The 17,576-nt window shown below is 31.8% G+C and overlaps 1 protein-coding gene across 1 annotated transcript; it reads left to right on the top strand.

Annotated features, from left to right (window-relative positions):
- Nucleotides 1–5,353: 5,353 nt before the first annotated feature.
- On the top strand, nt 5,354–7,001 carry BDCG_17920 (uncharacterized protein; the record flags this gene model as incomplete). Its single annotated transcript, XM_045426965.1, has 5 exons — nt 5,354–5,414; nt 5,623–5,961; nt 6,651–6,791; nt 6,894–6,923; nt 6,994–7,001. The coding sequence occupies 5 exons, from the start codon at nt 5,354–5,356 to the stop codon at nt 6,999–7,001; spliced, it is 579 nt and encodes a 192-aa protein (XP_045282818.1).
- Between the last annotated feature and the right edge of the window lie 10,575 nt (nt 7,002–17,576).

Below are 17,576 nucleotides of genomic sequence, written 5' to 3'. Positions count from 1 at the left end.
ATGAACTTCTACTGCTGAATGATTCAGTCTTTATCTCTTATAGCAGAGCAGTGTGTCAGAAGTTATTAAGAATTCATCATAATAATTCTCATATAGAGCACTTCAGATTAGAGAAGACTGAGAAACTTCTAAAATATAAATATATTTAAGACAAGCTCTAAACAGATGTCAAAGAGTATATTGAGACTTATAATGTCTATTAAAGAATAAAGATCTCACAGTATAAGTAATACAGTGAGTTGATATCACTGTCTGTTTCAAAAAGCTTATAACAGAATCTATTGATGAATTTCATAGTTAATCTGCTGAAGTTGACAAGAGTCAAAGAATATAACTTAATTTTGATTATTATTGCCTACTTTATAAAGATAATTAGATATATCTCTACTTATAAAAAGATTAAAGTCTCTGAATTGACTGATCTGTTTTTAAATATTATTATTTATGATCACAGTGCTCTGAAATTATTAATAACAAATTGAGAATTTCTCTTTATCAGTAAATACTGATTGACTTTTTACTATTATCTTATAATAAGATATCTTCTCAGTACTACATTTCATTCACAGATAGATAATCAGACTGAATATCAGAATCAGATACTAGAACAGTATCTTTGAGTATTCTATTTATATTATCAGAATAATTGACTCAAATATCTTCTAATCACTGAATTTATATATAACAATGTAAAGAATGCAATCTTAAAGATATCTTCTTTCTATACTTATTATAAATATAATTCTTTATTACTCAGTGACATTGCAGATAATATTTCAAAGAAGAGAATAGATAGTCTGAATATTAAACAGATACAGAGAATAGAGTATTTCTCAGTATCAGAAGTAAAAGTGAGATTGAAACTTTTGAATAAAATTCATAAGAAGACAGTGAAAAGTATTCACTATATTCAGAAGTAATAGATGAAATACTATAATTAAAAACATCTTTTAATGAAGTTTTTAATAGAGAATCAAGTGCTACTTTCAGCAAAGAATATTAAGATAATGAGACTGTATAAGAAGCTTAGTAAGTGATGACTAGAATCTTTCTCAGTAATAAGAGTAATAAGTAAGCAAATATATAAGTTAAAATTACTCATAGAATTGAAATCAATTTATTCTATTTTTCACATTTTCTATTTAAAGCTCTATAAGTAATACTCTGAGATGAAGCTGTCTTGACTGAATAATATTAAGATTAAGAGTGATACTGAATATCTTATGAAGAAAATATTGAATAAATGAATACATTATAATACACTTCAATATCTTATAAAATAAGAAGATTACTCATTGTCAGAGAATTTATGAGAATCACTTAAGTATTTGAAAAATACTGAGAAAGAGATTATAAGCTATAAGATAGCTAGTAGAGACTGTTCTATTATATATCAGAGATATTAAACAAGAAATACTGCTTAAGACTTCTTATTTTTCTTAAAGAGTTTTTTTAAAGATAATCTTATAGTAATAAGTTAGTATCTTATAAGTTCTATAGCACTCTTCTTCTATTTTCTTTTAAAGAGTTTTTTAGAAGTTTAATAAGATTATACAAGTATAAAATTTCTGAAGCAGTTAGAGAAAAGAGATATTTAAAATTAATTACAAAGATTAATATTATTAACTTATAAGCTACTGCTATTCTAATAGAGCTGCAGCTCACTGAAAAAGTAAAAAGAGAAATCAGAGTCTACTCATTAATAATCACACTCTTATCAATGATGGAATAATCAAGGGAATTTCACTGAACTCTTTCAAAGTCTGCAAAACAGAGCCTTGAGAAGAATTCTGAGAGCATTCAAATCATCTTCTATTAAAGCAATGGAAATTGAAGCTTCAATTCCTCCTTCTGCTATTAGATTTGAAAAGGCCTGTATGAACTATGCTCTGAGAGTTGTAAAGATGAGCTCAAATCATATAATCAGAGAAAGAGTCTCTTCTTCATTTCCATCAATTAACTCTGGAAATGAACTGGATTGGAATAGATTTCTTGATTGAAATGAAAATAATTCTTCAAAGAAAATGCCTTCTCAACTGTACAGACTATGCTCTCTGATTAAAAATCAATTTTCTTCTTTAAATGTTGAAAAAATTGATCATGAGAAGTTATCTCCCTGAAGAGAAAAGCTTGAATCTCTTATAGACTTACAAATAAGTGAACTATCAAAAGAGAAAGAATATGAACAGCATTTGAAGAGAATTTCTACAATCAATATAAAAGACTCTATTCTGATTTATTCAGATGACTCAAAAAATGAGAACTTGAATAGATTAGGTGCAGGCATTGCTTATACTGAAGATAATATTAATTTTATCTCAGATTTCTGGAATCTAGGCTCTGAATGTGAAGTCTTTGATACTGAACTATTTGCAATAGTGAAAGCTTTCAAACTCATTAAAATAAAATCTCATAAAAGAGGAAATTGTTTGAAAGAGATATGAATATTCTCTGATAGTCAAGCTGCTTTAAAAAGACTTAGAAATAGTCAGATTCATAATGATCAAACAAATCTTGAACTGATCTTAAACTCTGTTTTGAAAATTCAAAAGAGAAGAACATCAAAGCTGATAATTCATCTGCACTGAGTTCCTGCTCACATGAATATTCATGGCAATGAATTGGCTGATTCAGCTGCAAAAAAGGGTGCAGAATTAAGCAGATCTATTCAAAAAATTGTGTCCTGGTCTTTTATAAAGAGAAAAATAAAAGAATCTTGTTTAGACAAGTGGAATGAAAGCTGGCAGAAACAAAAGAAGAGTATACATTATTCAAGATTTGAAACAAAACCCAAGTGGAAATCTTGTTCAATTAAATGTAAAAAGAAAATATTCTCATCTATAATACAGCTGAAACTAGGACATGGCTATTTCAAATCTTATATACAAAGATTTGATGATAGATTTGACTCAATAGAATGCTCATTCTGCAATACAAATGAGAATTCTGAGTATATTGTAATGCACTGTGTATTATACAATAGTCTCAGAGCCAGATTGAAAGAGAAGTATGATATAAATCAATTAAATATGAGATTCTTATTCTCAACTGAGACAGGAATTAAATACTTAATAGACTTTCTATCAGAAACTCAAGCCGCTACAAGAAAATGACTAAATTCAGAATTATCTGAATATGAAGAGGAGGAAATTAATCAGATATAGTCTGTTAAAACAGCTATACACTCTCTTTTAATAATTTGTTTTATTATAGTCTCTCTTTACTTTATCTTTTTCTTTATCTTTTTCTTTCAATTTCTTTCTATCTATTTAGTTAATGTGTCTATCTTTGAGACTGTGTTCTTTTTCTCTTTTCTTTTGTCATGATATTGTCAAATGGTTTCAAAGTATCAAAAGATGTTAAAACACTGCAATTTGTAAACAGTTTTTGTATTCTGAGCTGGAATTTTCTGATTTTGCATATCTGAAATTGATGAATGTATAATAGTTAACTTTACAGACATAGAAAAAACCCTGAGAACTAAAGTTCTCAGGTAGATGTCATAGTCTCTGACTGCATACATCTATAATTGAAGAATAATAATAATAATACACTCTTATCAAACTTATTCTTCACTGTTAAAGTCTCTGATACTGATATCTTTATCTACTGAGAAGTTAGCACTGCAGCACTACAGAAGAGTATAAGAAATATATAAAAATATTAACTTATTAACTTATAAAGCATCTCAGTTATCTGCTTTAATTGAAGTAAGATTCTCTTCAATCAGTGATTAATCTTTACATTGCTTTTAACAACTGTGCTGACTAATCTCTTCTTAGAGTCAGTTATTCTGAGATATTTTTTTATCTTAAAGATTCACACTTTCATCTTCTTTTACAGATGAGTAAGAAGAATCTTCTCAGTCTTGATAAAATTTATTAACACTTGAAGCTCTGAGACTCTTACTCTATACTGCTTAAGTATCTAGACTTCTTATCAAAGCTGATATAATATCTTTCTATAAGATAATACTTACAGAGAGACAGAAGTTGTTATTACAGATAAAACAGAAATAATAAGAGTGAGAGAAGAGATAAGTGTATAAGATTTCTCTCTTCTTCAACTGCTTAGTATAGTATAGATAAGTGATGATACTGATCAGAGACTGCAGAAGCCTTCTTATAAAGAGAAGATAAAGAAACTGTGAGACTCTGCAGATCTAACTCAGCAGCATTCTAAGCAGGGCTCAGGTATGCTGTGAGAGAGAAACTACAGATTAAGCTTCTTGAAGTCATTGTTTTCAGAATCAAGCTCTTCTCAGAGTTCTCTCTAAATAATCATACAGAGTTATACATCACTGTGTTGATTGAGAGAGAGGACAGCATTGTAACAGCAGTGAAGAGAGCAGAGAAAGAATCAGACACAGATAAACTAACTGGTAGAAGAGATGATATCTCACTACAAGACACAGTGACTATCACTGCAGCTGTAAGAGATGTAGAAGAAGAAGAAGATGTGGTAATAAAAGCAGTGCTTCTGCAGCTCATTGATGCTGTCATCTCTGTCTTCAACCTGGCTTTCTTGACAGTCACAGAGACCACAGCTGCATCACAAAGATGTTTATTACTCACTAGAAAATGTCAGAATAAGCCTCTTATTATCTCTCAAGAATGATGCTTTCATACACTCACTATTATAGATGAGAGAGAGGGAAGAAAAATGTATTACAGAGAGAAAGAATCTTTTCAAAAAAATTCTATCACTACTGTTAACTTTGTCTCTAAAACACATCACTTTTACAGAGAATTTCATATATAGAATGAAATATATTAAGAGATCTGTAAGTCACTTATTAACTATGTTTTTCACATTTCAAATTGATATATAAGAAACTCACTTATCATGTGTTTGATTTGAATGAATGTGATTCAAAGGTTGCTTAAGCCAGCGTACGATTACAGGCGTACGCCGGCTTCTTATATATTGTAATCTTGTATGCTAATTTAATTAGCAGCCGCTATGGCCTCTTTACACTTGTATGCATACACTAGTAGTTCGGAAGCAGCTGTGGTATTATCTGACAGTTGTACATTCTTTCAAACCACATCCTCCTTCACCAGATTTGATCATGCTCATGTGATCATGTTGTACACCCTAGCTTCATGCAGATTAGCTTGCCACTAGAATTTCATGATTGTATGACCTATTTCTGATTCAGCTAGCATTCTGTGTACACTCTCACAAAGAAACTTTCACTATATTACATCACTCATTCACTAACTTTTTTCATTCTTCAATCATCTTCTTCATTTCATCATCATCAAACATCATCATCATTCAAGATTTCTACTTCTTCTTCTGTTCAACTCTTTCTATCTGTTCATCTATCACATCATACACATTTCTGGCAATGGCCCCCTGTTCTCATAACAAGTGTCATCATAGTGCTCATACTGAGCAGTTTATTAGCAGTAAGTGTAATGTGTTGTAGAATGTGATCAGAACTTGTTTATCTTCTAATAATCATCAGAATAACATATTATCATGAATAATGACACATCTTCTTCACCTTCTTATACACTCTTGACTATTTCTTCTTCTCAGTGAGTTACTGATTGTGTTTTCTGACATGATTTTGTATAAATGCAGATGCTGATATGTTTGTTTTTATTCATGTAGAATCTTCATGTGTTGACAGATTCATGTTCACTGATGATAGTGAATCTGATGTGGAATCCTTGATCAAGAACCTGAAGAATGTGATAATGAAGAAATTGTCTGTGTCATGTGTGGCTGAATCTTCAGCATTCTCTCCTGTCTCTTCTGCTGCTTCTTCCCCTGCTGCTCCCTCTCAATCTTCTACACTTGCCTCTGTGTCTGATTCTTCTGCTCCCACTATCCCTGTTCCCGTGATCTCTACTTCTGCTACTCCTGATTTTGCCATCTCTGTCTTTCTTACTAGCTCTCTCTGTTTCAAGAAGATGTTGCATAGACTCAGTAAATCACATTTCTCAGTGTGTATACTTCTGCTCTTCTTACTAATCTCTAGAATGATTTATTATATGAAGACTGTATATAACATAACTATCTGAAGCTTGATTATGAATACTGATTATTATGTTTATTTTAAATATTTGTGATAAGATAATCATTTATTTATATCAGAGAATCATTCTCTCTCTTAACAGTGTTAAGATTATAAGTCTTTTTCTTTTTCATCTTTTCTTTCTGATGCTGATTTTTCTGTTCTTAGAAGAAATTATTATAAGTTTTACTGTGTATGAAGTTATAGTATTCACAGATATTAAGAAACTTTTTACAATTGTAAAGTTTAACATCACAGAGACATCTGCTCTGATAAATTTCTTCAGAATAATAGATTTATATCAGTCTATTCTCTAATATCTGTTATTCAACTTTGTGATGCAGATAAAAGATATCTGTGTTTTTGAGAACAGAAACACAGATGTTATACTCTTTTATATCTGTAAGTGTGAGACTTGTATGTCTTGTCTGAGATATTATTGTAAGAATGAGCTGTTCACACACTGTGTTCTGCTTTCTGTATTTCTCTGTGTTTCTCTCTCTCTTTCTGAGAAGTCTTGTGTGTGTTGTAATTGTGTGTATAATTCTAAGATCAGTGAGTGTTTATTCAGTAATTATTATCTCTGCTTTTGTGATTTTCATATACTAACAATAATTCTTAGTTGCTTCAGTGTCAGAGGCTATTCTGATTGAAGATGACAACACTGCTGAGACTATCTTCTCTCACTCTCAAGCTTCTTCTATTACTTTCTCTCCCTTCTTCTTCTCTGCAGAGAAGGTTGTGTGTACATCAGATTGTAAGTGTTCGGCTCTGAGTGACTTCTGCTGTTATTTGTCTGATCCTGCGCCTCTCTCTTCTATTTCTTCTGCCTTCATTCTCTCTGCTCTGACTTCTGATCCTGCAGATTCTGTGCTCTTCTTCAATTTCTCTACGCGTATGCGTGCGCATTTCTATATTAGCATTTCAGTCAATCTTACAATAAATGACATTAATATTGTATACAGAGCAGTAGAGGAATTGAAGATGTATATAATATTATTATGAGAGTGGCTTGCAGCCCTTGAATTCCTTATGAACCTTGAGTTTTGAGATTTCCTTTATTTTTGATGTTTTTCAGATGATGTGGTGTTGAAAATAGAATTAATGTGTGATATATGAAAATGAATGAAGTGTGTATAATAATATTTGTCTTTTTACAGCTGATTCTTATAATTGATGATCAATTCATCATTTTCTTTTTCTTAATACTTTTTTCTTTTATCTGCTAGTCACTACTCTTACACAATCTCTATATAATACAGTGTTCAGTGACTAGGTTCAGCAGCTTTTATCTTTTGTGATTCTATCTCATGTATTATACTGTCTTTCTTCACTCACTCAGATCACTACAGTGAACAGTCTCTTGAAACTAATCTCACTCAATCTCTGAGTGTTCTCAGAGATTGAGATGACTTGATCTTATACATCTGCAGATGTTTCAGATAGTTTGTTCTCTGTGATCTCTGCAATTGAATTGATGTAAACAGTTAAATTTAACTCTGAATCTCTTTTTCTTCTGTGATCTGATTCATGTGCAAGTCTGCTGCTTTGAGATCACTCTTTACTGTGTTATATCTACTGTCTGTGATGTGTTATTGTATGATCAGCTACAGTCTCATTACTTATTAAAGTATAATGTTTATCTGATTTCTTCATTTCTTCTCATTCTTTTCTTATAATTATGAAAAGATTGAAATAAGTGAGATTATCTGATTTGTAAGTATCTATGATTTCTCTTACTTCATAAGACTTTTCAATTATAAGTCTCTTCTTTTTCAATGCTGATGATAGTACTGTAGATGATTATAATTCACTCAGATCTTGTATCTTTGCTTTCATAAGTTGTGAATTATTGATTAAGTTATATAAGATCTGTCTCTCTGATTCTTTTAATGTGTATGTTCTCAGAGAATGTGATTTGAGTATTTTATATGACTCAAATCATCTAGATTGAAACTTCTCAGAATTCTTGTTATATACAAGAACTCATGTTCTCATCTTGAGACTTGATTTCTTAATAAGTGAGTCTTGTATTCTTTTTGATTGAATTGCTTGATTCAGGAGTAACTTGTTAGCTTTTGTACATGTGTGGCTGATCTCTTTCAATCTTGATTCTGTGTCTGTGACTGTTGTGTCTGTGACTGCTGTGTCTGTAACTGCTGTTTCCTCTCTCATCTTTTCTGAAGCATTCTTCAGGATGCGCGGATGCAATTCATACAACAGATAGAATGATGAATGCTTAGTAACTACATGCTGCTGAATTCATGTGACTAATAGTATCTGTCTGAGATATTCATTCTATAATCTTATAAGCTTGTTCACTAGATATTTCATCAGTATGTTGCTCAAGATTTCATTCAAGTATTTCATCTTTCTGTTTATCTGTGAGTGATATAATGTTGTTCTATGATGTCTTGTCTATAACTGGCTTATGAAATGCCTCACTGCTTCTTCTATGAGGTTTGCACTGTTATCAGTTAGAATCTCATACAGCATTTCATAGTTGACATAGATCTCATTATATAGAAACTTTGTCATCATCTTCTCTGTTATCTCTGAAACTGCTTTTATGACTGATCAGTCAGTAGTGTAATCAATAGCAGTGATTATTCATCAATTTTCATTTAGTGTTCACAGCAATATGTCTATGAGATTCACTTCTCATTATTCAAATGATTGTATCATACACTTCATCTGATATTTTGCTTTCTCATATTCTAACTCTTTCTTAGATTCTTTCACAACCTGGTAATTCAGGCACTTGTGAGTGTATGTCTGAATGTCCTCAGCCATGCTTGACCAGTATGCTCTTGATTCAAGTATGCTTATGAGTTCAGAGCTTTCTAAGTGACTGAATTCTTTGTGCATGTGAGTCATCAAGTCACATTGAAATAAAGATTCTAGATAGAGAGCTTCTATGTATTCTAGATTGTGATAAAGCACAACATTGTTTTTCAATTTTTTCAGCTTGAAGTTTGAAAGCATCTCTTCTACTACTTTCATAAGATGCTTATTATCTGATATCTTGTCATTCTTCAAGTGAGAGATCATGATGTTCATTCATTCTGATTCCTTGCATCTTCTCAGTGCATTTAATGTGAATATTTCTTATGCCTGATTCACAGAACTCTCACTCATGAAATCAGATCTGTGACTGATTGTATCAGGTATCACTGTGTCTGATCTCTTTCAGTATTTGATATGAAGATTGTATGCTTGAAACTCTGAGATTCAATATGCTAAGTGTTTGAAAGATTTTATTATCAATTGTAGATAGATGAGACTTTCATGATCTGTGATCACTGTTGTTATATACCTGTTATTGATATATCTATCTCACAACATCAGTGTGTGCTTGATTGCTAGTAATTTCTTTTCATACACTGAGTAATTGAGCTCAGCATCTGATAGTTTCCTATCATTGTATGTCACTGAGTGCAGCTTGTCATTCTTACTCATCTGTAGAAGAGTGTCTCTGATAGCTCATTTAGATATGTCTATCTCAATGTAAAAAGGTTTATTACAATTGAGTTGAATAAGCACTGAGAATGTTGTTACATGTTTTCTCAGTGTGAGAAAAGCCTCTTCACATGCAGTATTTCAGATGATTGAATGAAACTTCTTCTTTCACAGATTTGCATCTATTTCTCTTAAGAGATCTGAGAGTGATGCAGATATTTATATGAAATCCTTGATAAACCTGTAATAGTATAAGATCAATTCAAGAAACTGTTGTACATGATGTACATTTCTCAGCCATGGTCAATTCACTATGACATTCAATTTCTCCAGAATGAGGTGTATACAGTTATCACTCACTATATGTCTCATAAACTTCAACTCTTCTGTTTCAAACACACACTTGATTGATTTGATATAGAGCTTATACTGTGTCAGAGTTGTAAGCACTTCATTAAGATACTTCAGATATTCATTATATAAGTTTGAAAAGACTAGAATGTTATTGAGATATATAAGACATGAGGTTTCATTCTGTTTATGAAGAATCATATTCATCATCATTTGAAAGATGATGAGCACATTTGTCAGACTGAATGACATTGCTAGGAATTTGAACTTCTCTCATTGTGTATTAAATGCAGTTCATGAGACTGACAGTTCATCTATACAGATCTGCCAGTATTTTGAGAGAAGATTGATCTTTGATAGATATCAGGTATTTTCAACTGTATTCAACTGTTGTTGAATCTGTAGCAGTGAATATTCATTCTTGATTGTAAGCTTATTAAGTGCTTGATAATTGATATACATCTGTCACTCTTCACTCACCTTTTTCACAAATAGAACTGAAAAGCCTCACATGCTTGATAAGAGTTGTATAAGACTATATTCTAGAAGATCTGTAATCTGATACTTCTGTTCTTTGAGATGTGTTTGTGACAGAGAGTATGCATTCTGATTAACTGGTTTTACATTCCTCATGTCAATCTCATGTACAAATCCTTGTTTCAGCAGCAATTCTGATGAAAGATCTGTTCAGAAGACCTTTTTATGCTTCTTCAGAAGCTTCTTCATATGCTTATTCTTCTGTATATTCTTTATCTTGGTTTTCTTCACTTTCAGGTTCTGTATGACATACAGAATGCTTTTGAATGAGGTCTTGTAAATTATTCTCTTTGCTTGTTGATGTGTAAGCAGATTTAATCCTTCTATATCAGAGATGTGAAATGTTCTTCTCATATCAGTTGATAGAATCATATGAACCATTTTCTTTCTATTGATCAACTGTATATAACATGTATGTCATTGAATCTGTGAATTGAATCTTTGAAATCAATCAAGTCTGAGAATAAGGTTGTATTTCATGTTCTGCAGCTCTCATGCTTAAATATAGCAAGATCATTCTCTGAAGTGCAAGGAAACTCTTACTTTTACAGATAATATCAAATATTAGTTATCAGATAATCTTATGTATCAGAGATTCTTCACTCAGTGAATCTCTTTCAATCTTTGAATCATATAATCATCAATATATTGTGTAGAAGCTTCTGTGTCTGCTAACACTTTTACAGTCATCTCTTGATTCTTACTTAAGTATTCTCTATACATTAACATTTCAGGCCTCAAGGTATTGAGATAAGTATTCACTTCATCATTCTCATCTGCATCTTATTTGAGAGTCTGCTTCTTCTTTACATTCACAGGATTCAGAGAATCATCTAATACAGACATCTCTTTCACTTTGAAGACTTTTTATAGAATATCAGTGAGTGTCTCTGAGCTCACTGATTCTGCTAGTTTTTTAACTGTGTATACTGAGTGCAATCTTTTGTATCATGATTTTAGTGTCTGCAGTTGAAACAAGCTTGATGCTCATAATATCAAGATTTTCACTCAGAGGATTTCTTTTTCAGAGGATTCAGTGCTTTAGTGATGATATTCAGATCTAGATTCATTGCATTCAGATGTATAACTTGTGTTATAGAAGTCTGATTATCTGTTCTCTGCTGAGACATACTTGATTGCAGTATTTTCTGTCACAATTTACTTGTTTATTTCTGTATAATAAGAATATTATATGCTTTCTTCACTGTGTCTGACTGTGAGATTAAGCATTTTCATTCTGCTCTCAACTCAGATGTAAGATCATGAATGAAGATCTGTAAATAGAAAGATGTTGAAAGCTCTTCATTTAATGCAAGATAGTGTAAACTAAAGTGTGTGAAGTACAATGTAAGATTGCTCACTTATCTATACTCAGTGAAGTATTTGTAATACTTATCTTATATATTTACTTTCTCAAAGTTATGTAAGATTCATTTGAAAAACTCATTTTATATTTATAGAAATGAATATTACTTCAGATCTGTGAGATTTATCTTTTCATCAGTTATTTATAATGACTTCACTTTTCTGTGTAGAAATATAGCAGATCTTAAGACTTGTTAGAATTTCATTGACTGTCTGTCTGTGAGTTTATGTTTAATCTGATAATATGATTATATCTGACTTAGTCAGCTGATTACAGTATTATTTTTTCAGTTGTTATTAAAGCTTGATAGCTTCAGCAGATCTTCTGACTTGATATATCTTATGCTTGAATTCTCATTCTGTGCAGTGATCTCTGATAATGTGTATACTTCTGAAGAGGTTGTGAATGATTATGATGAAATCTTCAGATTCAGTGTAGTTATCTATCTGTGTAAATATTTAATCTTCTGCTGCAGGTCTAAGATCTGGTTTTCTCTATTCTTATTAATGATGATGATTATGTTGACAAAGCTCTTTATAGTGAATACTTGATCTGCAGTGAATGTCAATTATTGTTTGACTTCTGTCTCAGCCTGCCACTGTGTATGCAAGGCCTTGATCTTGTTTAGAATTCTTGTACATGTACAGAGTTTTGATTCTGATTCAGTGATTTTGACTGTTTTTCTTACTGCTTTAAGTAAACTCTCTGAGAGGTTCTGCATATCTTTCAGTTCAGATAGCAGAGAAGGGTATTGTTCATATTAACTAGAGAAGGTATTCATTTCAGTGATTTCTGATTGATTGTATGATATCTATCATTATATCACTATATCACTGTATCATTATATCACTATATCATTCTATCACTATATCATTATATGATTTCTGTTATCATTGTACAACTTCAGTGATGGCCACTCCTCTCTTTTATCTCTTTGAGTGAAGAGCAGTCTTCTTTGAATCTGGTTCATCACTTTCATTCCTTTTCTCACACCTCATCTGTTCGCATATGTGGCATTCGCCTGGGTGTGGAGTTTTTCCTTAACAAGCAAAGCAGCAGTATCAATTGAATGCTCTTTCACTCATCACTCTTTGTATGCTATCTTTTGAGGTGTTTTAGGACCACACTGACATGATAACTATGAATTGCTTTGTAGATGGAATTATCACACTCTGAAGAAGCCTGCACTTCTCACCAGTTTTTAGACATACTATCAGATGTGATTCAAAGATTGCTTAAGCCAGTGTACAATTACAGGTGTACGCTGGCTTCTTATATATTGTAATCTCATACACTAATTTAATTAGCAGCCGCTATGGCCTCTTTACACTTGTACGCGTACGCTAGTAGTTCGGAAGCGGCCGCGGTATTATCCGACGGTCGTACGTTCTTCCGAACCACATGAAGATGAGAAAAGAAAGATCTATACAGTCAGCAGAAAAACTCATCTATTTCTTTATATTATGTGCAGTACATATACTGTTAAATCAGTTAGTAACTGTTGCTATACAATAAAGATAATTTCTAATTCAGTAATCTTAAGAGCATCAGAACTATACTCTTAAAGAGAAGAGTATTATCACACTCTCAGTCATATTCAGACTCTGTTACAGTTTCTCACAGCTTATCACTTTCATGTAGATGATTTCATTCTGTCTGAACTGGTTTTCAATTACTCTATAACATTATTTAAATATATCATAGAAAGATCTGATTAATGAATATGAGAACTGAAACTAGAACATGGTTATTTCAAATCTTATATACAAAGATTTGATGATAGATTTGATTCAACAGAGTGCTCATTCTGCAATGTGAATGAAAATCCTGAGCATATTGTAATGCATTGTGCATTATATAATAGTCTCAGAGTCAGATTAAAGAAGAAGTATGATTTAAATCAATTAAATATGAGGTTCTTATTCTCAACTGAGACAGGAACTAAATACTTAATAGACTTTCTATCAGAAACTAGAGCAGCTACAAGAAAATGGCTGAATTCAGAAGTATCTGAATATGAAGAGGTGGAAATTGACTAGATATAGTCTGTTAAAACAGCTATACATCATCTTTTAATAATTTTGTTTTGTTATAGTCTCTCTTTACTGTACTTGTTTTCTTCTGTTCTTTTCTCTATCTATTTAATGTGTCTATCTTTAAGACTATGTTCTCTTTTCTTTTGTCATAATATTTTCAAATGGTTTCAAACTATCAGAAGGTGTTGAAATACTGCAATTTGTAAACAGTTTTTGTATTCTGAGCTGGAATTTTCTGATTTTGCATATTTGAAATTGATAAATGTATAATAGTTGACTCTATAGATATAGGAAAAACCCTGAGAACTAAAGATTCTCAGGTAGATGTCATAGTCTCTGACTGCATACATCTATAATTGAAGAATAATAATAATAATAAGAATATGAGAACTCTGCTTTTATATAAGATCAGCAGATTACTTTTTCTTAATAGTAAGACACTACTGAGATATCACTCTGACTATTCTCACTTATAGAATGAGAGAAGAGTATTCATTCATTATCTATATAAAATAGCTAGATGCTGGCTTCTCATGAAAGAAGTCAGTGATTCATTTTTCTTCTACTGAAATATATATGAGAGTTACTGCATATCTCATATAATCTTCTTAGTATACTAAGTATTATATCTGTGATATTCTTGCAATAACTCTGTAGCCTACAAGCTTGCTATTTAAGCAAGATAGTCAAGCTCACTCATACAGCTTCTCAAACAACTATCTCTACATGACGCCGCTGACTAGTCACTGCTTCGGTTCCGCTACGTCATATAATCTGAGATATTAAACAGCATCAGATATTTTATTTATAACTGTAATTATCATTCTATCATTATCTTATAAAAGAACTGTAGAAAAGATCTACTGAAATCACTCAATATCTCTAATAGAATTTAATAAGATATAGTAATTAACTTTACTATTAATTTCTCTGAGAGTAAGAGTTGTAAGAATATTCTGATTATTATAAACTGATTAAGTTTATTATTATTATTATTATTATTCTTCAATTATAGATGTATACAGTCAGAGACTATGATATCTATCTGAGAACTAAAAGTTCTCAGAGTTTTTCCTATATCTATAAAGTTAACTATTATACATTCATCAATTTCAGATATGTAAAATCAGAAAGTTTCAGCTCAGAATATAAAAACTGTTTATAAATTACAGTATTTTAACATCTTCTAATACTTTGAAATTATTTGACAATATCATGATAAAAGAAAACATAACACAGTCTTAAAGATAGATCTACAGAATAAGATCTCTGCAGTTTACATTTTACGCTATATACTTATTTTAACACTCTATATAATTGACTGCTGTCTCTGTTCTCTCAGACCTGCTTCAGAGATTATCATTCTCTCTAATAAGTCACTGCTCAGCTAGCTTCTGTAACTAGCTTACTCATAAGTGAGGTTCTCATTAAGAATAACATCAGAGCTACTTAATTCTAGTTAAGTCTCTAATCTTTCAGCTACTAATCTCAGTATTTCAGCCTATCAATTGACTATCACAGTCTTGCTTACACTAATCATCTATTAAGAGTGCCTAGGCCTTGTCTCATCTAGGTTCTTGCTAGGCCCGGAGTGTTCTAATCAGATAGTTTTTAAATGTCAATTTCTCAGAAGTGAATGTCTAGAGTGAGAGAGATGAGACCTGATCAGTTAAGCTTAACAATGATTCACTATTCTGCAGACACTCTAAATCTCAATCACTTTAGTACTAATCTAACTTTTCAGTCACAGCTCAACCGCTCCACCACGAACTCGCTCGATTTTTCGAATAAGAACCCGCCGATAGATCCATCGAAAAGCCCTCGATCATACGAGCATTTTGACCCCATCGCCGACCGCATACCCCGTGTGGTGGTGGAGTTATCCAGCCAAATGTGAACCGGACGTTGTTCAAAGCTCCTGTGTGGGATTATCCCCCGTTCTCCCCTACCACACCACAACCCCGGGCCAGAGTGCCATACAAATTGTAAGGTGAAGTGACCTAGCCATATGCACCAATCTTCTCGATTTTGGAAGACCCCCGACCTGTAGTTGTGGAGATATCCGAGGAGCGACCTCCGCGAAAACCCTGTCCATCTTTGATGTTCCAAAACACCAACGCCAAGTCTCACCCTCGTACCGTCCTTCCCAATCTGGCCCATCCCCGGCAGAAAAATACAAAAAGATACCTCAGTGATAATATCAAGCACATAATCAACAGACTCTTCTGAAGTGCAATCTCCACAGTCCGCCGCCAGTGTATCTAGACTTCAACACCAAGTCTCACCCCTGTACTACCCCTCTCAATCTGGCCCATCTCCAGCAGAATGATACAAAAAGATACCTTGGCAACAGTATTCAATACATAATCAGTGAACAATGAGTCAACAGCACACCAACAACTATAAAATCAGTATATTCCAAGATCTGACTGAGCCTTTGATCTCTGCACAGTGAGATATATTAAATCTAGTTTTAATATCTCAATATTCAATAGATTCTGCAAGGGATTGAGAACAGCAACACTAAATTTCTATTGAATTTGAGAATTAACTCTATATTAATATAATCATTGACAAAGTCTTCTATTTTGAGATATAAATAACCAGTTTCTCTACATCTCACTGACAATATTTGTATTATCATATAAAAACAGACTTATATTCTCTATAATATCAAGACTCTGAAGAGAGAAAGTCTTGATAGAGAGTATACAGTAGTACATATCTTAGCAGTTTCTATCTCATTCTTCTGCAGCAGTTAATGCAAAAAAAAAAAGATCTTAGAAATAGTTTTTTACTTCTCTTGAAAAAGTAAGGTGTTTTTCTCTGAGTTTTACACAATATTCTTATAAAGAATTAAAAACAGAGTTGTTTTCTGTCATAATTTTATATTCTTTTAAGTAAGAATTACTTTTTCAGTGGCTGAAGAGCTTTCATTAATACTTAATTCTTTTTTACACTCTTTATTAACTGATTTGAGTTGCACACTTGTTGTGTGAGAAGAATTGAATGATTTAGAATAAAATTGAATAGTTTTAATCAATTTCTCAGTAAAAAATTGATTTATTTTTTGTCAGTTTTTCTCTCAAAAACTGTCATATTATCTGATTTATTATCAATTGATATCATACTTTTTCTCACTGTATCTCAAGAAAGAGATTGTAAAGATTTTATTGATTTATCTTAAAAATCAATTTTAGTTTATTAGATTCTCTTCAAAAATCTAATCTAGTTACTGAACTAGTGTGAAAAAAATCAGGTGTTTTATATACAAAAGTCTTTTATTCTTCTTTTGAAACAGTCTGACCAACTTTTCAATTGAAAACAGACTTAGAAATATCTCAATTGAAACAGTCTGATCAACTTTTCATTGAGTGAAAACAATGAGTTCAAAAATACACTCAGTTGATGTGGAAAAAGATGCTTTCTCAAATACTATTCCTGAGATTGAAATTCTGAAGAGAAGAAAGAAAGAAGAAATAGAGAAACAACAAGTTCTTGAAATACAGAAACTTGAAAAAGTAAGCAAGATTCTTGAAAAGCAGTGTCTGAGTGAGATGAATGAAGAAGTTCTGTTAATTCTTCATACTCAGGCCAGACAACTACAGGAGATGATCAAGTTCAAACTTGAAATCTCAAACACAGTTCAAAAAACCTTGAAAATTCCTAGTACAATCACTGACTCTTCATCTTACTTTTCTTCTTTCTTTCTTTCTACTTCTTCTTCTTCTTTGAGTCAGAAGAAAACATATGCTAAAGCAGCTGAATCTGCTGTCTCTAAATCTGCTGTCTCAAAACC

This window comes from Blastomyces dermatitidis, assembly GCF_000003525.1.
Source record: "Blastomyces dermatitidis ER-3 genomic scaffold supercont1.13, whole genome shotgun sequence".
In the NCBI taxonomy this organism is placed as follows: domain Eukaryota; kingdom Fungi; phylum Ascomycota; class Eurotiomycetes; order Onygenales; family Ajellomycetaceae; genus Blastomyces; species Blastomyces dermatitidis.
Note: the sequence above shows the minus strand (reverse complement) of the source record. Positions and strands in the feature narration are given on the sequence as shown.